Here is a 22,228-nt window from a genome sequence, read left to right as displayed (position 1 = left end):
CCAGCTCAGAAGTTAGTAGTTTAAAAAACACGTTGCACGGTTGTGTGCGCCGGGCAGCACCGGTTAGCTAGGGTTAAATTATTCCTGGCTCCACTAAGTCTTCTTCAGTTTTTCACTTGAAACTAGTCTAACTCTCAACCTAAGCACTCAAAAAGCATCCTACAGTCCAGCACTTGCTCAGACCTAATAGCAAACACTAATATACCCCGACACTTGACTGCCCAGCAGGGCAAGGCTCTTTATCCACCCCTCAACAACCAAGCGACTAAGCAGCTCACCCTACTATTCAGGCATGACCAAAGGGCAACTTCAGGTGTACTCTCCAGTCCAGCTGGTGAATCTGGGTATCCTGAGGCAATGTTACAACTGCCTCATGTACACAGACAGCCCTCTCCTCCTACCACAAAACACTAACATATGTGAGAGATGCAATTATACAGCCAAACTGGAGGCTAAGGTATCACCACCCAAGACTGGAACAGACAGTCATGAGGAGAAGGTTAACTTCAGCCTCACATAGACATACTAAACCAGCACTGGCAAAAAATACACATAAATACAGGAAATCATACTCGGAGGCTTTAAATAAAAACCTGCAAAAAGCATCAGAGAGCTCCAAAGCATACACCCACAAAACCTTCACCTCCCATTACAAACCAGACAACACATAAAACATAAAATTAATGTGCCGCACAATCACAGCCCTTAAGGTGAAATAACATACCTAACACACTAGTAATAGGTGACTCAATAGTCAGGCACACTGACACCCCACTCACTAGGCTGGACAAGGAGAAGGTTACTGTTAGCTGCCTGTTGGGAGCCAGAATCCGCCACATAACACAAGCACTCAGGTCACTCCAGAACAAGTACAAATATGACTCTGTCATTGTTCATGTTGGTGTGAATGACCTGAGCCGTACCTCCCTGGACTACATGAAAAGAGACATGGAAGAGCTCTCTGATCATGTAGCCCAGGCAGGTATGACCTCGACCCTGAGTAGCATCCTGCCCTCACCAAGAATGATACCTCAGTATAAAAAAAAAATGATCAATTTCAACAATTTTCTAAGCTTCTGGTGTCATTCAAAGGGGATCCAGTGTCTGTCAGCCCTGGATGACATGCTTAAGAAGCCGCGTTGCTTCACAAGAGACGGCTTGCACCTGTCACCCGTTGGCTTTCAAATACTGGCCGAGGCTCTTGCTGCTCCCATTGTGCCTTTTTTAGGCAAGGCTCAAAATTCAAACCCACCTCCGTAAACAGCACAAGTAAAAAAATGAGGGTTATGCTACTCAACGCCAGGAGGTTAAATCTCAAAAATGCATGCGCTCGAAGCACTCCTAAGTATGGAGAACAACAACATCTGTGCAGTAACTGAAACCTGGCTCAAGCCTCCAGGGAGCACTCCAGCACTACTGGGCTACAACTCATACCACACATTTTGGCCACAGGACATGGACCGAAACACAAAAGGAGGGGGTGTATCCATATTCATCAAGAATACCCACACCTCCAGGTTAGTGGTGCAGCATGATACCTCTGAGATCATCCATGTGCAACTAACATTGGGCAAATCTGCAATGCAAATTGTGGCCTGCTACAGATCACCCTCCATGACCCAGGACCACTACTCCGCCTTTCTGGAGACACTGGAAAACATGAAGGTCCTACCGAACACCCTGATCTTGGGAGATTTCAATTACCCTACCATTAAATGGGAAAACTACTTGAGTACAAACTCCCAGGCTCAGTGCTTCTTGGAATTTATCAACTCAAATGCCCTGGATCGGCTGGTAAACTCCCTTACAAGAGGCTACAACATATTGGACCTGGTCATCACCAACATGGGCGACAGGTGCTCCGTACTGGAGGTCAACCCATCACTGGTTAGATCAGACCATAAACTAATCACCCTGGATGTCCACACCCCCCCACCACCCCCAACCAAGGAAACCACAGTGAAAAACTTTTCTAAAGCAAACTTCACTTTACTTAAGGCAGAGGTGGTAAGTTTCACAGCCCCCACGCTAAAGGATAACACTGCCCAAGATGCAAAATCCTTTACAATTGCACTCTATGAGCACCTACAAGGATGCATGGATCATGCCATCCCTAGCAAAACCAAGACTCACTCCCCTAAGAGAAGGAAACCAGTCTGGTGGACCCCTGCCATAAACAGGTTATACAACAAAAGGAGGAAACTAGTTCAGAAAAAAGCAAATCCCAAGAAGGAGACATCCCTGATCAGTATCAGTAAGAAACTAAGGTCCCTCATAAAATCATCCAAGGCTAACTTTGAAAGAAAAATAGCCAAGGATTTGAAAGATAACCACAAAGCCTTCTTTAGCTATGTCAAGAATCTAAGTGGCAACTCACAGATATGCTCTGAGATAGTGCAAAATAGCACAAAATATACTGAACGTACTGATATTGCCAACATACTGGCAGACAGATTCAGCACAAACATCACCTCCCTCTCACCTTCAAAAGGGCCCACAACAATACCGGAAAAGTGTAGTGTCCTGGAAATCACAGAGCACAGGTGAAAACAGCCCTTTCAAAAGCCAAAAACACAGCATCAGTGGGGCCAGATGGTGTCACAGACTGCATCTTGCATGAACTACAGAATGAACTAACCCCCACCTAAACACGCTGTTCAATCTCAGCCTCTCCATGGGCTACATGCCCATAGAATGGTGCACAGCAATGGTTATTCTGCTCCACAAAGGAGGGGCCACAACTGACCCTGGTAACTATCGCCCCATAAACCTGACTAGCCTGGTCTGCAAAGCTATGGAGCGCATCATCATGGAACTCATTAACAAAGACATTGGGAACCTCCAAACACTTGACCCGACCCAGTTTGGCTATGTTAAGGGCAGATCACGCCTACTAAATCTGGTTGACTTCTTTGAGACCGCTACCAAGGCCATAGACAAGGGAAAGGTGGTTCACACAGCCTAACTTGATCTCACCAAGGCGTTCAACGCCATTCCTCACTCGGGTATTATAGAAAAACTCACCAGCCTGAACATAAACCCCTACGTCACAAGATGGGTTGCCAACTGGCTTACAGACAGAACTCATGCGGTAAGAATAGCAAGCTCTAGGTCTAACTCTAAACCAGTCACAAGTGGTGTCCTACAAGGCTTGGTCCTGGGACCCCTACTGTTTGGCATATATTGCTCAGAAGTGCAGGCAAACACAGGAAGACTATGGCTAACCAAGTTCGCCAATGACTGCAAACTGGGAGCCATAATTGACTCTCCGGCTGACATGGACATCCTCCAAAAAGGCCTTACTGAGACAGACACCTGGTGTCAAAGTCATGGCCTCAAGCTAAATGCCAAAAAATGCACAATCATCTCGTTTGGGAAAAACAAAACACCCACGAATTACCACATAGGTGGCAGCCCCCTTAATACAGAAGAGGTAATAAGAGATCTGGGGACCCAGGTAGATAGTAATCTCTCCTTTGACAATCATATTACCAAAGTAGTTAGGAAATCCTTCTATGTGGCCCATCTAATTACTAAGGGGTTCGCATCTAGAAATAAAGAGGTTATAGTGCCCCTCTACTCGTCACTCATCAGACCCATCATAGAGTACAATGCCCCATTTGGGATATACCTCACAAGACACTTCCAACAGCTTGAAAGACCACAAAAGCACCTCACCAAGAGGATCACTGGCCTCAAACATATGTCCTATGCAGCCCGACTGAAAAACTCCAGCTGTACTAAGTGGCATATCGCTTACTCAGAGGTGATCTCTACCTGACTTACAAAGCCATGTCCAACTCAGAATTGATGGACATGCTCCACCTAAAGAAATCCAAATCACTACGAGCCACGTGCTCTAGTGAGCTAAACCTCGCCACAACAATAAATAGAACATGCTGGAGGGATAGATTCCTGTCACAGAGCAGAGACTCCCCATGCTTTGGAACAAAATTCCTAACTACATTAGGCAGAGCCCCTCACTAACACTCTTCAAGAGAAGCCCTGACGAGTGGATGGGTAACAGAAAATACACCCCTGGGATCACTTCATTGGCTCTGCTTGACAGTGGCTCAGTTAATTAATCAATGGGGTGGCAAAAGCCGACACACTCTGGCTAGGCTGATAAATGCCCTCGGGCAGATAGCCTAGTACCTACCTATGAACCTATGAACCTAGTAGCAGAAGTATTAGTAATAGTACTAGTAATAGCAGTAGTAGCAGCTGTAGCAGTAGTAATAGTAATAATAGTAGCAATGTTAACGAAAGGGTTTTTATAAGGTACGATGTAGTGTTGGGTTTAACAGCAAGAACAGAGTTCAGGTTAGGGCTAGGGTTAGCACACATGAGTAAGCATCACCTTACAAATGTGAGCTGGCCATAACCCTGCTCCTAAACCCAGCCCTGTACCTTACCTTAAAAAAACCCTTTTTGTAGCACCACAATTACACAAGACACAGAGACACACATCACACACACCAGCATGCCTGCATAACACCCTTTTTCTAATGCTAGCCTGCAAATACTTGTCCACAAATTCCCGCCTGTAATCTTAAAACTCTCACTATAGCCCAGAGTTTCAGCATTAAAAAACCCAGGTTCACATTTTAACTTAACTGCATGCACTCAATTTTCCATTTTTCAACATTTCTAGTGGTCAAAAAAAGAATGCTTTTAGATCTGTTATAGTGTCACGCTAATGTAAATAGTGTACATAGTTATTTAAGATGTTATGTATAAATAACATAACATTCAAATGTATTTGAAAAATAAAAAAAAAATTTTTAGGAAAAAAAAGAATGCTTTTGATGAATTTCCAAAGCACTTCACTCTGTCAATGAACTGATAATACAACAAATTGAAATAAACCCATAGAAAATTAGATAGATTGATTAATAAATAGATTGCACTGTCAGTGGTGTAACAGATAGTACACTCTTCTCTGGTGCAAAAAGCTATGGGCTTCTATTCCCACAACAAGTAAATTGATGGCTAATACTTCATTGCATTACGGGATGGTGGTGCTGCATTCCTGGGTGTGCCATCAGTGCATTATGGGATGGTGGTGCTGCATTCCTGTGTGTGTCATCTTTGATGTTGAATCATGACCCCATTTGCCTGAGTTGGTAGTACCACAGGTGGATGAAAAAGATCCTATTGAAAAGAGGAGGGGAAGTCCCTTTATGACCTAACCAAATTTTCCCTGAAAGTATCATCACCACCTTGACTCTCTTCTGAAAAGAAACTACCAACCTAGTGGGATTAACCTGATCAACAAAAGGATAAATAAATGAAATAAAAACATGCGTAGATAGATATGGACATATTAAACATTACATTCATCCTTACCTTATGGCCCATGTCATGGTTGACAAGGGTGTAAAATAAACTACTTCTTTATTGGAATTACTTTAACCAACTTACATTTTAGTTCTGAATTAAATAATTAACTATATTAGTAATATATTACTGTTTACTGTTTCATCTAAACACCACTGCATGCTGGACATCGTATAAAGAAGAATGTGTTTGACAGCAGCAAAAGTACCTACAGTTGCCCAAAGAGCATAAGCATTGAAGCTGTATTGAGATCAATGACTGTACAGCATAGTTTTCTCAGGTAAGATGCTTTTACATCAGTATTTCTGCCTTTTGTTGAATCTGTGTCATTAACAGCTGCCATTATTTCATTAATGGTGACATTTACATCCAATTTCTAAAAAAAGTATCAGTTAAGGTAACTTAAAGAAGAAAGGTCAGAATTTCTGATCTGACAAAGTATCTTTCATATTTTATCATAAAATACAATTATATGGCACTAGGTGACCAATAATACCTAATATTTCCAGGTATACAAATTAGAAATGAATTCAAAAGAGTAATATTAAATGCAGGCAACTGTCACACAGCAGTTATTTGTGATATATGCTTGCTGTTTTGTCATAATAATAAATAAGTTGTACTACAGTATATTCATAGCCCAGTTACATCAATATATTGCCTGTAGTTGTTTTTGATTTCTAAAATCACCTTGGTTTTTGCCATGGCACAGAATGGCAGATCTACTAAGAATAAGATGAATTTTGAGGGAGCTATCATTTGAAAGTTAATGTTTATTCAGGAAGTACCTCAGACAAGAATTGACATTTTCCTTGTATGACTTCAGCAGTGGGAGTTTCCTTAGTGAAGGTTTTGCAGTTGAAATTTCGGGGTAGTGATATCGACTTTTCCCTTAAAATATTATGAGTTTCTTTTTTAGAAGATGAACTAATTTGAACTTTGTTAATTCATGTGTAGCATTTGTCTTTCTAGTGGGACTCTTTATATTATATGTTAGCTTCACTAATGACCCATTTTAAAAGCAGGGTGTTAAGATTTAGTCCAGGAAAGATGCTGCCCATGTTCCTACTGAAAATGGTGCCTGAACTAATGCCATCACGGCCTTCCTAGGGACGACTGTTAGCAGACAAACCGGAAAATGTTCTCTCGCTAGATGAATAAAACTTGGTATGAGAGCTTGCAAACAAATGTCATGGTCTCTTATGAATGCATACAGAGAGTAATGCAAGAGGTAGCTGACTGCAGAACACACATATGGGCAACCAGATGTACAATGGAAGAGCAAGAAAAAGTAATTGGTAGCATTCTGTAGGGTCCATGCTGTGTCTCTTTGCAGTTTGGTGTTCTATATTGCACTGTTCACAGGATAATTGGGAAGAGAAAAAAATACAACAAGCTGAAATGACTAAAGATGCAATGGAATGTACAGGGGTGGAGATAAAGACAGAGACCATAGGTGCATCTACCACTCAACCAGTTTGGATGTGAAAATGACTGTTCACAGAACAGAAGCAGAACTACAATGACAGCAGCACGGGTGTGTGTCACTGACAGTGGTGTAGGAGGCTGCTGGCAACAAAACATAGTGAAAGGTGACCAATTTACCACCACAAAAGGAACTGGTCAGGTCATCTTTAGATTACTGGCTACAGTTATAGCATTTGTTATTAAAAGGATATTCCCATCTCAATGAGTGTTGTTTTAAAAAGGGATTGATAGCATGTTGGGGAAAAAGTAAGAACATTTAAAGTATTAAGGTTTGACAGTGGCGCTTTAGCATTTGAAAACATGAGAACAGGCACAACTCATCGAAATCCAAATATCAGAAAGGACCAAGATATACACACAGTGTCTGCCTACACTGCAGGAAATTGGAGTCACTAGAGGAAAAGGCTTGACGATGGGAAAGAGAATTAAATAAGCAAAACAGTGAACTAGAAAAGTGAAAAAATGAGGGTACCCCTCATTAATGAGTTATTGGAAGAAATGTGCAGGAGAAGTTCAAAGGATGTGATACTTGGTTTTGGGGAGAACCAATATATTGCAGGTGATAAGAGAGTATCTTAGCAAAGGTATACTCTTGATCTGTCATGAGCAAATATATTTATTTTCTGTGACCTGTTTTATTAGTTCTATGCAGCAACTAAGTTCAGACTTACATGACTTTTTGTGCTAGACACATAAAAAAAAAAAAAAAAAAACAAATCAAAACACCAGCTAGTCATTATTATAAGTCTGAGCCAAGAGCCATAAAAATCAACAATGACAACCTAGGCTAAAAGAGGCAAAACAGCATTAAGGATTGTTGTTATATACTGAAGCTTAACTTCCTAAATTATTATTTCATTGCCAAAAAAATGATCCACAAAGACAGATTGTCTGACATTGCTTTGAAAATGTTCTGGTTAACTCTTAGCGATAGATACAGCTAAGTGATAACTTGCACGCTGTGTGACAACATTGCCTAAAGAAAAAAAAAAGCAGGAGATATTTCAAGTACTGAAGGGTTCTTAAAATAGCATTTTTATGATGGATGATGGCTTCAGGTGTTTTTTGTCTTGAGGGAGTCACCTGGGCATATGAATTCACTCTAAAATATATTTACTGTTTTTGTTGAGCTATAGCAATTGAATGTTTTCTTCCATGGCTCGTTATGTCTCTGTACATCTTTGTAACATTAGACCTGTTAAATTAGTTGTACTAGAAGCCCAGCAAATAAACTAACTATGAAAAGAGACACTGAAAGTGGTGGGCACCCTTGCACGTGGTTTTTGAAAATGTGCAGTTTTTCAGAATCTGGGTGCAATGTTTTAGTATCTTCAAAGGCATTATAGGCTGCTAATGTATAGTTAGTATCTTCCAACATCAGTACATCGAATACACAGGACTGAAAGTAAGCATCCTCCACTGGAAGTTTCTCTTTGCATTTTGTCCTGGCTGTTTCCATGGAAACAAGGGATGATATGGTGGGAGGAGGCATTATGTGAATTTGCTCATTATATGGGCATCCATGTACACATAGCTGTAAGTCTTGTTCTTCTGTGAAGGCTGTTGCTACCTCCTCAGGCATGCGAATGGCAAAGGACAGGTGATCTCCTACTTGGCGGACAATGATAGTGGTCCCAATATATGCTGCCTTGATCTCAATGTGACGCTCTGGCACTTTTTCATTGATTGTAAGGCTATTTCCACCTTGTCTTTCACCACCATTTGCTGAGCCATCATCAAAAGCTGCGGGTACGTTATCTGTTTCAGCCTGGTACACCTTCTGATCAATGCATTCTTTGACATTTTTAAATATAACTGTGAGCTGCAAGAGAAAAAAATGAGGAATAAGACATCTATTAGTAGTGGAATTATATCAAACTGTTTATGAACTTAATTGATATGCTACTATTATACTTTTCTGTTTACTAAACACCTGCTCATAAGATGGAGACTATAGTATATTGCTGTTCTTAGAAGTAGTAGGACTGAGTCATTTTCAAAAGTGTCAAATTCCGCATTTATGACATTTTTCAAAAACACTCATTTTCCATCCTCAGGATTTACATGATCACAGTTTCTGATTCTGCTATACCTGAACAATAAAGAAAAAAAAAATAAATAAATAAAATTGCTTGTGCCTAATTTCTAAGAAGTCCCTTTTATGCCCGTTCACAATCATTTTTCACAAGCATCCATCATGCCAATTGTTTTCACCATTGTTTTTTAGCTCTTCATGTACCGTTTCCACTGCTATTGTTGTCCTTTATAACCTCACAAAAGATCAAGAATGGATCCCAGCACTTTTTCATAGACCTAAATGGCCTTTATTTACATTGCACCTCTTCTTACTTGTTTTTCCCCCTTTTCTCTATTCTTTTTATCAGGGCATAGCTTACAGTCATTTCTCACCCCAAATAATTCCAACTTCTCCACAAGAGGTAGGTACCAGCCTGTCTCTATTTTCCCCTTTAAATCACAGCTCCAGAACATGTGATAGTGACACAGATACTGTCCTGTTCGATTCTTTCCCATTAACTCGCATCAGTCTAGCTTTCAAAAATTAATTTCCAGTACTCATACCTCTCGACTGTACAGATTTTCACAGAATGTCCAGATTTTTGCCTGATATTCTTGGTCTGTTCCTCATAAAAATTGTGTTTTGTTGACAAATGACTGGGATGATCTAAGGATTAAAATCATGAAATAATGCCATGCATTTGAGTTTCAGACTTCATATCATTCAGTAAATGCATGCTACCACAAATCCTGTTATTCTATCAACTTTCTAGGTATATAAGAGCAATATTTAAAATGTGTCCCCATTTTTGGGGCTTTGTCCCCCCCCCCATTATGTCAGGCTTTGTTCAGATTTCTTGCGCTAATTGATAGGTGTGCCACTGCTGCCTTCCTTTTCTGATATACAAAGTGCATCCTAGCCAGTTTAGATAAGAGGTGTACTACGGCCATCTTCAAATCCTAGGTAGAATTCCTTCAAAAAGTGGGTCCTAATCTTATACACACACTTGTGAACTCAGAGATCTCCACCTTCAAGGTTAATCGGGACCATAAAAACAGTTGTCATTCTACAAAGGCAAACCACATTTTATAGAAGGAATTGTAGTTCTGACAATCCCACCTTATTCCTAAATGACATCCCTAATGCCAGCATGACAATGTCCAATATATACATTGATGATATGGTTCAGTTATTTTCTGGAGCTTCCTTATCTGGTATTTATTCCATATTACAGCCATGATGTTTTCATAATACAATGTTACTTACATGGCTTTTTGAACTTTGTTGTCAAACAAAACAAACTACACTATTCATCTGACTTAAGAAAGAAGATTGTAAGAATCTGTCTGACATGTCGTCTCACCCTGGATGACATTTTGTCATTTATTCTATGTATTTATTTATTTGATAACTAGGTAGGTAATCTGCACCATAGGTCTGTTCATCCATAATCCTGACACAAGGCAATAACATCGGTACAGGTTAAAAGTATACGAGAAGCTCATTATCATGTATATAATGAATCCATACAATATATAATAGAAAACATAGACACTAGTAAAAAAAAGTATATATATATATATATATATATATATATATATATATATATATATATATATATATATATATGATTGAAAGGGTGAAGTACAAATCAAATAGATTTTACGAAGGCCTTTCAGGTTATATTCTTATACCCAAATTCTCTGAGTATTTGCTTTTTTAATAATTTTGCAGAATGGAGTTCTTAAAAGTTAGAACTCTGTTGTGCTAAAAGTTTTTCAGGGATAGTGTTCTACAACCAGGGCACAGTTAATGAAGACTTTTAGTATGACATTGAAGCCAAAAAGCTGTTCGGAGAAGAAATAAGACATTTTCCAGGTATCTTAGAGAATAAGGGAAAAATATAATGGACTTTATTTTTAATTCTATCATGGTTTTGGCCCATGTCAAGATATTATGTGATGGACCTGTGATTTTTTTTTTCCATTACTGATATGCATTTTTTTTTATTTTAGATTCGGTGTTCTGTTGATAGCTCCCTGACTTCTACATTCCAGGTAGTAACACTCAAATAGAAATGGATCAGGCAGTGCTTAATTGATAATGCAGAGGTTACTGCACCAGTCCCCCTGCAAATATCTGTTCTTGCCTTCTCATTAGGTCATTCATACACTCATTCATGTTCCTACCATCAGAAGATACTGTTAGAGAGAACTTGGACTTTAGAAAATTGGCCTTTATTTTGTGGCAAGTTAGGCATGTTTGTATATTTCTAAAAGCCCTTTCCACATTTATCAGCAGATGGGTTGCAATGGTGGCTGTATAAAGCTTTTCTGAGTGCATGCTTCCACATAGTCATGATGCTAAACTGGAGTGTATGCATTCCATATGTGGGGCCATGCCCCCAAACCCCTGTGATCAAGAACAGAGAGATGGGCATTCACACACAGGCATTTCCATGGGAGATATGTGGCTTCTCATCTCTCTAGAATGGGTGAGCTGATCCTGAACGAAAAGGCTCATTCCTTCTTTGTCAACTTCACCAGTAAGTTAGCCCATAACTGAATGCAGATTATCTGGAACATAGTCAAGGCTACAGGCTCCAGTGCCACAGAACCACTATAACTGTCAGTTTATTGGCATGGAAACATAATCCATAGAACGTCTTTCAATGAGTGACTATAGCAGTATTATCACTATAACTCCGGTGATGAGGAGTCATTTAACTTTGGTCAGGATTATTATGCAATGCTATTTGTTCTTAGACATAACTAAATATTGATTACAGATAGAATTAAGAGAGCTATACTGGATTATTAAGCTAAATGCAACTGTAGCACCAGGTCTGAATGAAAGTTTTTCACTTTTACCTATATTAAAAAAGTGAGCTTTAGATTTTTAATTGTTCCATCATGGTTACCAGTCTTTCTTTAATGAAAATATTTGTGTGTTCCTGGTCCTTAGTTGAAAATACGTATGATTATGTGGTATTTTTTAATGTAATGTCTGGACTTACTTATGCTTATTCAATGGGGGTCAATAGGTTTATTTTAAGTTAATGTTTTTAAGCTAATTGAACTTAATTTAAGGTGCTAATTATTTTGTATATAAAACATCTGGTGTGGGTCTTGTATTTTGTTCTGAAGAAGTCCTGGTTTTGTTTTATGGAACAAAAGCACTTACCCTGTTTAATAATAATTTATTTTATTTATTTGCATTCTGGTCTGGAGCTTATAGTGTTTAAAACCCTTTGGGACCAATTTATTTTATTTTCTTGGTTACAGTAATTTGGTAATGCTCAAACGGGTTTCATTTTCCTAAATATTGATGTTGCCCATGCTGAGATAGGGACATAAAGCTGCAAACTTTTTTCAAAGTAACTTGCAACTTTCTCCCACTTTGACGAGATAGAAGGGCAACTAAGCAGAGAGTTTATTGTTACACTGGAGCCTAGGGAGAGTCAGCTGCATTTCTACTGCATGAACTATGTGGTTCACTTGAAGGGAAGTTGTGTCAATGCAGATCCACATTGAAATGTCGGCAATCAAAATGCCGAGTGGCAAAAAGAAAAAAGAAAACAAAACAAAAAAAAAACAAGAGAAGACCAAATCATGCACTCTCCCATGTTGAGGCAAGCCACCCCTTCCAAACTTGTGTAAATCAGCTCCGAGATTGCCATACCTTGGAGAAAAGGGAATATTCAGAGAAATGGCATCTTGGACTTAATATATGTAAATTTGATCTTTCGGTCACTCAGTCACCATATTTCTGGACTCATTCTAACAGGTCTTGACATTTGACATTTCAAATTATTACCCATCAAAATACTATTAGTCATCCAGTCAGTATAATGCTACATGGACTGGGTCAGAGCTAACCAGTCACCTAAGTATATGAAGAGATGAACTTCGCAAATAAAAGACATAATGTGATAAGCAATGAGGTCATTGCTGGTTCAAGCAAGCATCTGACTCAAACTAAATACCATGACGTGAGTTTTAATGGTGATGTTTGCAGATAATGAGCAAGAAAAACAGCTCCAGATGTCAAGGAAGATTAGATTTTATATGGGCTACTTCTTTTTTTGCTTTCATTAAGACTCTTTCATCTGCAGTCAGAGGTAATCAATAATTAAGTAATTCATAGACAGAAGAGAAAGAGAAAGATAGATAGACAGACAGACATACAGATGGGAGAGAAAGAAGAGAGAGAGAAGGAGAGAAACAGAAATGGTCCCAATTTGGGTCTTTGAGGAGCACAGAAGGTGAATGTCTCAGACAGACAGTAGGTTGAACAAAGCCTCAACAAATCAGTTTAGGAAGGGGCATAGTTTCAAATCCAATTAAAAGTGTCATGAGTGATATAAAACCTTTCCAGCCAAAAGAGAAGGCACTGATGACTATTTACAGATAAGGTTCTTTATTGTCTAAGAAGAGAATATCAGTAAAGATAGCTTTATCATAGGTCCGTATGTGTGTGTACTAGGCAAATGACCAATGGGGCCTTTTTAAACCTAACCATGAATCTTAAATCTATGACAAGTTCCAGAACCCTTGGTAGTACAAGCAGGGGCTTAGAAGATGAAACATTTACAAATAGGGGCATGGGAGATGAACCATTTATATGCTGTCGCTGTCAATTAAAGACATAGATGCTAAACTAGGATGAATTTCTGTTTCCCATCCAGTTGTCCAGGTTATACTTGAATTGGGTTAGGAAGGAATTTTGCTTCACTTGGATGGGGAGCATGTTTCATAGAAGGAACTGGGATAAATACAAGTTTCTCCAGCAGGTCCTATTAATATCACTGCCAAGGTTTGTCTGTAGAATGGGTAATTCTGTTGCTGTTTGTTTTGCAGATCTGCTGGAGGTCCATGAGAGTGCAGTCTGAAGATGCCTTGTATGCCATGCATAGGTCTACCCTCAACAGCCTGTAGGAAACAAAATACAAGAACTGGGCTTTAACATGGTCTGCATAGTACTTGTTATTTATGCCCTGTATTCTTTTAGTGAGGAACCTCTGTGGACATTCCAGTTGATTTATGTGCCTGGTTAGGTACATACCAAAGGGGGACATGTACTTAATGATAGGTCTGATGAGTACTGAATGCAGTGGAACAAAGACTTCCTTGGACCTAAATGCCATACCTTTGTTTATAAGTTGCACTACATAGAATGATTTCCTCACTACCATAGACATGTGATGGTCAAAGGCTAGAGCACTGTCTCTGTGTGTTCCCAGATCCCTGAATATTGGGTTGACTGTTAAGGATGTTTTGCCGATATGGTAGTTGCTGGGGTGGCTGACTTCCTGAAGAATACTGTTATGCATTTCTTAACATTTAGTTTTAGTCCATGGCTCTGACGTTCATTATATGCCTGTATCAGCCCTTCGGAGAGCATTAGCATCTGTGGATGATTCTATAACTGCTTCTAATATGTAATCATCTGCAGATTTGATCATCCAGGGGCACTCAATGTTGGCCTTGACTTCAGAGAAGTACTAATCCCTGATAGACTCTGTCAGTGACTGCCCACTTTGTAGAGGTGAACACCCCAATTCTAACTTCCTGAATCCTATCTGTGAGCTATCTGGCTATTCATTGGAGAGCATAAGGGTTTATACCTAACCCCTTGAGTTTGTCAACAATGCCTGAGTGGGGTATTGTGCCAAATGCTTTGGCCAGGTCAAGGTAGGCAGTCTAAACTGTTTGCTTTTATCCATTGCTTTGGTGACTTATCAAAGAAGTCCACCAGGTTGACTAGGCATGACCTGCCCTTCACGATACAAAACTGGGTTGTTTCCAATGTCTGGAGGCTTCCTATGTCATTGCTGATCCTTTCCATGGCTTTGCATATGAGACTGGAGAGATGTATAGGCTTGCAGTTTCTAGGGTCTGTTGTGCAGGGAGAATATGGTTGCTGTTCTCTATTTAGGAAGCACAAAGCCTGTTTGGAGACTATAGTAAAATAGTGATTCTAAAAGGCCGGATAGGTCAGGTTTCATGTTAATTAGGCAGCCTGGGATATTGTCAAAGGCCATTGATGCATTGTTCTTGGCCTTAAAAATAATTGAGGGCCTGTTCCATAGTGATAGTTGTGTGAGTTATATTTGATAGTATTTCCTGAGAGGATGTTGGGAGGCAGTGGGCTAAAGTTAGAGGTGAGTTTGTCTGCCAAAAGGCTTGCTATAGCTTCTCTGGATTAGTAGTGGTCTGCACATAATTGTTTATTGCCTTTGAGGTTCTGAACATAGCTAAAAACTGCCTTATGGCTGCCCTTGGCCTGGGAGGAGAAATTTACCCGAAGTTTGGCTTTGGTAGATTTTATTTGTCCTCTGAATTGTTTGTTCGATGGCAGCTGTTTATCCTGTTGAATGCTGCACCTCCTAATTTTTGTCATAATTTTCATCTTTTTGTTATGCATTCTGTTGATGTTGTGATTCCACCAGGTGGCTTGTTTTTTGAGTTAGTTATATATTAATAGAAGAAAGTTAGCCTTAAAGTAGTTCCTAAGCATTCCAGGGTTAGCTGGGGTTCCAGGTTTTACTTTTACTTTTACATTTTAGGATACTGTTTTGTGCTCTGTCCTTACCAGGGATGACATTACATTAGGAGGTGTGCAGTGCTGTCTCATTATTAGTGAGGACCAGGTCCAGTATGTTTGCTCCTTTGGTAAGCTTATTGATAATTTGGTCCGGAGAGTTTGTGTTTACAAAGTCCAGGAATCTCCATGCTTGCAAGTTTGGTGCTGCATATGATTCACAGTTAATAGTGGGGTAATTAAAGTCTGTGATGAGTATGGCATTGGGTTGGATGGCGAGTGCATCCAATAAGCTTAAATATGCATTGTGAGTTTTCTAGGTTATAGAGGGGGACTTATAGCTAGCAAGGAAGTGGTATGGGAATTAGCCTATGGTGATTTGAACATGGAGAAGCATAAGTGCATTGTCCTGTTTGACCAGCCTTGAAGTATATTTATTTTTGATGTAAATCAAAACTCCTCCACCTTTAGTCCCTGCCTGTATAGAAGTTGGTCTAAATGTGTGGAAGGCATTATAACCTTACACTGCCACGGTACTCTCCATGGCATAAAACTATATCTCAGTGACTACACAGGCATCAGCATTCTCTAGAGTGAGGAGTGGAGTTTCTTGTTTAGACTCCTAGCATTGAGCAGTAACACCTTAAGATTTTTTGGTTTTGATTTGCTATGTCAGGGGATTGCCAGGTTGGCATTACCTAAAAAAGGCACCATGGGGATTACAATGTTTTAGCTAATATTCAAAAGCCAAGGGAATAAGGAAGAGGTACAGACCATCCCTGGTAAAGCAGAGTGGTCAGTTGACCATCTCCTTTAATTCTGACAAATATTGCACCTCCTTAAAAATGACACCAGAAACTAAGCCAATTATTAAAGTCAGTCATCTTCTGTTTGTATTGTAGCATCAGACTTGGAGAAGGGAGAATGCTGCTCAGTGCTAGGCTCATACCAACCTGGGGCACATATTCCAGGAGTGCCCCAATGTGTCTCTCTACATATATCCTAGGGAAGCATATCTCAGGTCATTTGTACCCACATGGACAATGACTAGATCTTATTGGTACTTAAGGTCCAATGACCTAAGTGTGTGTGTAATATGGCAGATCCTGGCCCCTAATAAGCAACTGACTGTGACTTTTGCCTTACTCAGCCGGTGGAGGGATATCTGTGTGCCTCACAATGGAGTCTCCAATGACCAGAATGCTGGACTTTGTGGTGATGTGCCTTATGGGCTTACAAGTAGAGACTCCATGATATATGGTTCTATGTGCTGATGTGGGTGTTGTTTTGCAAGAGTGTATTTGAGACTGCTGAGAGCATTTGTTAAGTGTGCTTTGTCTAGGTGGTCTTTGGGGTTTAGTAAGATTACATTTAACAAACTCAGATTAAAAAAAAAAAAAAACGATCTGTGTGGTTTGGCTTTCAAATTTAAACCGCTACTAGGACTACCTGAATTTATTTTGCTGTTCAGTTTATTTTGAACTTTACCTGCTGGTACTGGAGCATTATCCAAGGTTACATTTAAGTCCTCAGGGTATGTGGGTCTATATGTCTGGTTCATATTGAGTGTGATGGGGGTAATGTGTGCACCACTGACAACCTGACTGGCATTAGGAGTGCTTTTATGTGAGAACTTTGCCTCTAGTGACATTGTATAAGTAACTACATGTCTCACATACCTTGTTAGTTTGTTTGATAATTAGCTGGTTGTCAATGAACATGAGGCAATTTCTATATTACAACAGGCCCCTTTTTATTGGTAGATGATTGCTCTGAGAATATAGGCTAAAGTAAGGAGTATCTTATTTGCCACTCAGGCTGCAGTGGTTGTCATTGCACAAACTGTGTGCAACTACACTAGGTATTGATGAAATTTCAAGTGTGTGTTAGCAAGAAAAATATTAACTCAAGGTGCCTGTATCTATACAGGGCACTGGTAAATACTTGAGAGGAAACTGCTGTAGTAGACCCTGATGATTTATTTATTTGATTTTTTTATTTCAAAATGGAAACAGTAACTGAACAATAAACAATCAAGTCTTCAGTAATAAGTACTGTATGCTTGATGGACATTAGAACAAAATTCCATGCTTCCTTAAGACATCAGTAATTTGAGAGAAAAATATTTTCCAAAACTGTAACAAACGGTTGAAGATTTGATGCAGACATGTAAACGAAAGAAGGGAGAGATGTTTTTATGCAGTTGTATGAGAGTAGGATGTTTCCATGTAAAAGAATGTTTCTGATGATTAGATAAAATCTGAAGGTATATCATAAAGGATCAGATAAGAAATCAATGGGCATTTTTCAAAAAGAAGGGTGCAGTTTGGTGTATGAATAGCTCTACTTACTAAAGAGATTTTGTAGTAGTTTTAGAAGCATTTCTGGAAAGAAAACTAGGAGAATGGAGCTCAAAAGATTACTTTTGGGGGTTAGTCTAGAGACAGTGAAGTGGTAGAGAGAGGAGAGACATCAAGGGCATTCGACTTGTTCGTAGGATTAGACAGAGGTGTATAAGGCTGTTAAAGAGATTGTATAGAATAGATATACCATGGCCATTTTTTTAATTTAGCTTCTAAACACTGGAGAGCACAGAGAATGTTCTTGATATGATTTAAAGCAATTAGAATAGGTAAGCTTCACACAGATCAATCCCACTAGCCTTCCAGCAATTTTGCATTTTCTCTCACTCTCTCACTCTGTCATTTGGACCCCATCTCTCTCTCTCTCTCTCTCTCTCTCTCTCTCTCTCGCTTTGCCTCTTCATCTCTCTCTGTCTCTCCCTATAAGTCTCACCCTACCCCTCTCTCTTTTTCTCTTTGACTATTGCTTTAATTCTAGAACAAGGATAAAAAAATCAATCAGTGATGGTCACTTCTAGATATAGAGATGGCGACACAAGACAGCCTGATAGTTTTATTTTGTGTTTCACAGCCGAGTGACGTCTCCAGGAGTTTCTGCAGTTACCTCCTACTGCTCCTCTAGGCGTCAAATATTGCCTGTTCATATTTGCATTAATAAATCCAAAACCATGCTACACACACGGTATCAGAATATTTTATCTTCAAGCATACATGATGGCAAGCACAACTGTTTTGATATTTGAACTCTGTTAATGAGAATTTGTTAAAACTGTACGGGGATAACTTCATTTTTTAAAGGCTGAAGCAACACCCACTGGGAGTTAAAGGTACACACTCAAAAGAGCTCTACTGCAGGGAATGAGTTAAAAAGCCAAAACAAGTAGGTAGAGTGATGATGACTAAGTGAATTTTGAAGAAATATAAAGAAATGTTCAGACTTATTTGTGAAAAGATTAAGAATAGAGTAACTGCCAATAGAACAGATCTGGTGGCAGAATTAACCAGCTATGTCAATCCATGTACATTAAATCAACATTTATAGTGCTAGGCCTCTGCAGTGCATGATGGTACATGATATAGCTCCATTAAGGATCTTTGCAATCATAAATAATTACAAAACTATGTTAACAAGCACACTAAAATCAAAATTGATGCTAATGATAAATAACTAGTTTAAAAAGCTAATGACATACAAAATTTCCTATAGGATAAAAACATTGATCCCTGATAGCTACTTATGCTGAAATGAATGCACCATCATGACTTCGATTAACATCAATATGGTGAAGCAATGTAAAGTGAAAAAAAATCAGTAACAGGCAGCAAACAAATTTAAGACTGATGCAACTAGAAAGTATAACATACGTTACCAATATCACTGTTGTATTACGTTCTGCATTTTATGGTACATATATGTTCACGTTAAATAAAGTTAGCTGGTAATGTAATAAGAATCTATAGTTAAAGTACACAAGATACTTAAGGTCTGCTTTCTAAGGAGAATGAAGTTCGATTTAATGGATCACCCATATAATCAATTGCGAAGTGAGTTAGGATCACATCTGCTTGTTGTGGATATGGTTTATTCTGCAAAATTTTATGATTCTGTGAAAAAAGTCCTGTTGTAAGAATTTGAAAAGGTAACAACCTTATCCTTGCAGCATATCCTCTCTCTCTCTCTCTCTCTCCACTTACCACTGTCTTACTGCTGGTGTGGCGTTTCCCAAGGATCCAACTCAGGTTCTCTGTTAGCCATTATTCACTATCTTAATAAAGCTTCTTATGCTTGAATATGCTAACTATAAAACTGTGCTGCATGCAGATGATTTATGTTTGTTTACAGCTGTTAGTTTTATATTTATTTGTCTAGCAGTAATTAACCAGATGTACTGGCTGAACCCTGGAACCTTTTCAATCACAATGGAGGACAAGGGTGGCAGGAGTCTTTTAGAAATGTTAAAGTTTAGATAAATATACACAAAAATAGAGCACTGCATGCAAAAACAATGAAATTATACATATAAAGTGCACCAATAAAGTAGTGCATCTTAATATGGCAGTTACAACTATATACATGAAAGTTCACATATGAGGGGTGGATCACAATGTACCTTAGGAAGGAATTTCTAGACAAAAAAACAAACATAATAAATATAACATATCAAGTTTGTTTTCATATGTAAAGGAAGATAGAAGTAAGTGATTTCTTGAACAAGTGAATAGTGTAAAGATGGTAGAAAGGAGAATTGAGAAAGGAAATTAGTAGCAGTACGTGTTAGTAAGAAGAAAAGGAGTTGAAAATAGAAACGAGGAAACACCATAGTCAATGAAGGAAAAGGCTTGTGTTTTATGCTTTGTCCTGTATGTAGTCAAATGCATTTAGTCTAATGAGTGAAAGTGTAGGGACATTCTGATTACTTGGGGATGAGTTATAGGAAACAGGGTTTATTTTAATAAAGGATCTTTATTAGGAGGATAGAGTGAATTGAGCCTATGGTTTCTAATTTGTAGATGGCATGGGGAATGGGTAAGTGCAGTAATATATAATCATTGAGTTAGTGATTGTTTAGCTATTTCTAGCTCAGTCAGGTCACTTCCAGGGGACGTTCACTACTACTGTTTGAATAGTGTGCTGTATATGAGTATGCAGACTTTATAGTGGATCCATGAGATTAGAAAATCCCTGCCCAAGCCTTCAAAAACTACTATGAATAGGTCCCCGCAGAAAATCTCCAGCTCATCTCCTCCATGCACACCTAGAGCATTAAGCCACCAAGAGTCAAATTGCTCTGATTTTGAACTCCTAAATACTCCACTGATAATACTGTCTAGTGGTTGGTGACTTATTTGCCTGGTGTACAGATTCTTCACTCACAAGGCTGAATAAGGATAAGATTATAGTCAATTGCCGTTCAGGTGCTAAAAGTTCTGACATTACAAGAACCCAAAGGACTCTATCCCAGCACAAAAATAACTATAACATGGTGGAAAAGCATGTGGAAGTGAATGATCTAAGATACAAAACTCTGAGGAGCATGCAGAGAGACATGCCAGAACTTTCTATGCATATGACAAATGGAGGTAATAGTCTGGTGCTGACTGGAATTCTTCTTTTGCCAAGAATGATATCAAGGTGCAAAGAAAAGTTAATTGGCCTCAACATTTGGCCAAACAGTTGGTATCATTCTAGAGGGATCTGGAATGTGTCAGCATGGGATGAGATGTTTAATAGTCCAACATGTTTCACAAGGCATGGCCTGCATCACCTGTTCACAGGCCTCCACATATCAGCTCAAGACTTTGTTGTTCCAGTAGTCACAAGTGTCTAGTTAATGGGGATTCCTATGTAGTAAATTCATCAAATCTTAATTTGGACAACAATAAGGTCACTCTTCTCAACTCCAGAGGTCTCAACAACAAGTTACCTAATCTTGAGGGTCTTCTGCATCTAGAACTTATCCATGTTTGTGTAATGATTGTAATCTGGCTTAAATTAAAAAAAAGGAATAATCTTTATTTTATATTTGTTTACTGGGAAATTCCGACTTAGAACAAAGCCAATGTTCAGCAGAGACCCGGGGAGAATTGCTCCAGATGCATGTCTTTGTAATGTGGGAGGAAACCAGAGTACCCAGAGAAAACCCACTCGAAAGCAGGGAGGACATGCAGACTTTACACAAAAGGCACTCCAGCCAAGAATCAAACTGGAGATCCTCTTGCTGTGATGTGACAATGCTACCACTGCACCATCCTGAATCTGCCATGCTTTTAGGTCTGTTGGAAACTGTCGTGGCTTTTCCATAGTTGTCAAGGATTGTATCAACTCCAGGTGTATTCCCAGAGACCCACAAACATATCTCATATAACTACAGCTCACCATAAATAAGAAAAAATACCAAATTATAGAGGGCATGATAGCATCCATGACTCCAGATGATAATGCTAGATTCCTGAAAGAACCTGAAGATTTTGCTCTTAACAAGAATGCCATTTGTTATTTTAACTGAATTTAACTACCCCACTATTAACTAGAGCATCTATACTGCCACTGTAGGGTATGCCCAGAAGCTCTTTGATTTAATTAACAAAGATTTTCTGGAACATAGTTAATAAATTCATAGAGGAAATAATATTCTAGATCTGGAACCCATAAATATAGCTTCTGCATCTGCTGTTACCCTAATCTGTATTTTTTCTACTTAATTCAGACCATAAACTCATGACAGTTACCTTCAAAATTTCTACTGACCCTGAAATCAACATCTCTATGGGTAAACTGATTACATGTGTTACAGATCGGGCATGTCTGCAGAAGAACTTGACTAAACAGACCATCTGGGCACAGGAGAATACTATGCTGATAAATACATCAAAAACTTAGCATATGAGAATTGAGGGGCATAAACTGAAGGGTGAATATTTAATATAGAACAAAGTGATTGAAAATGTAGATTCATTTAATGACCTGGGTAGATGG

The 22,228-nt window shown here is 39.0% G+C and overlaps 1 protein-coding gene across 3 annotated transcripts in view; it reads right to left on the bottom strand.

The window, feature by feature from the left end:
- Window positions 1-5,380: 5,380 nt before the first annotated feature.
- HJV (hemojuvelin BMP co-receptor) overlaps window positions 5,381-22,228 on the bottom strand; it is a 464,608-nt gene continuing 447,760 nt past the window's right edge. For all 3 annotated transcript variants that reach the window (XM_044079987.1, XM_044079988.1, XM_044079990.1), the window contains exon 6: window positions 5,381-8,650. In XM_044079987.1, coding sequence (XP_043935922.1) covers window positions 8,027-8,650 — 624 coding nt within the window. In that variant the 3' untranslated portion in view covers window positions 5,381-8,026. The remainder of the gene's footprint in view (window positions 8,651-22,228) is intronic.

This window comes from Protopterus annectens, chromosome 8.part0 (genome assembly GCF_019279795.1).
Source record: "Protopterus annectens isolate FY-2018-M chromosome 8.part0, PAN1.0, whole genome shotgun sequence".
NCBI classification, from domain to species: Eukaryota; Metazoa; Chordata; order Ceratodontiformes; family Protopteridae; genus Protopterus; species Protopterus annectens.
This window is presented reverse-complemented; position numbering and strand designations above follow the sequence as displayed.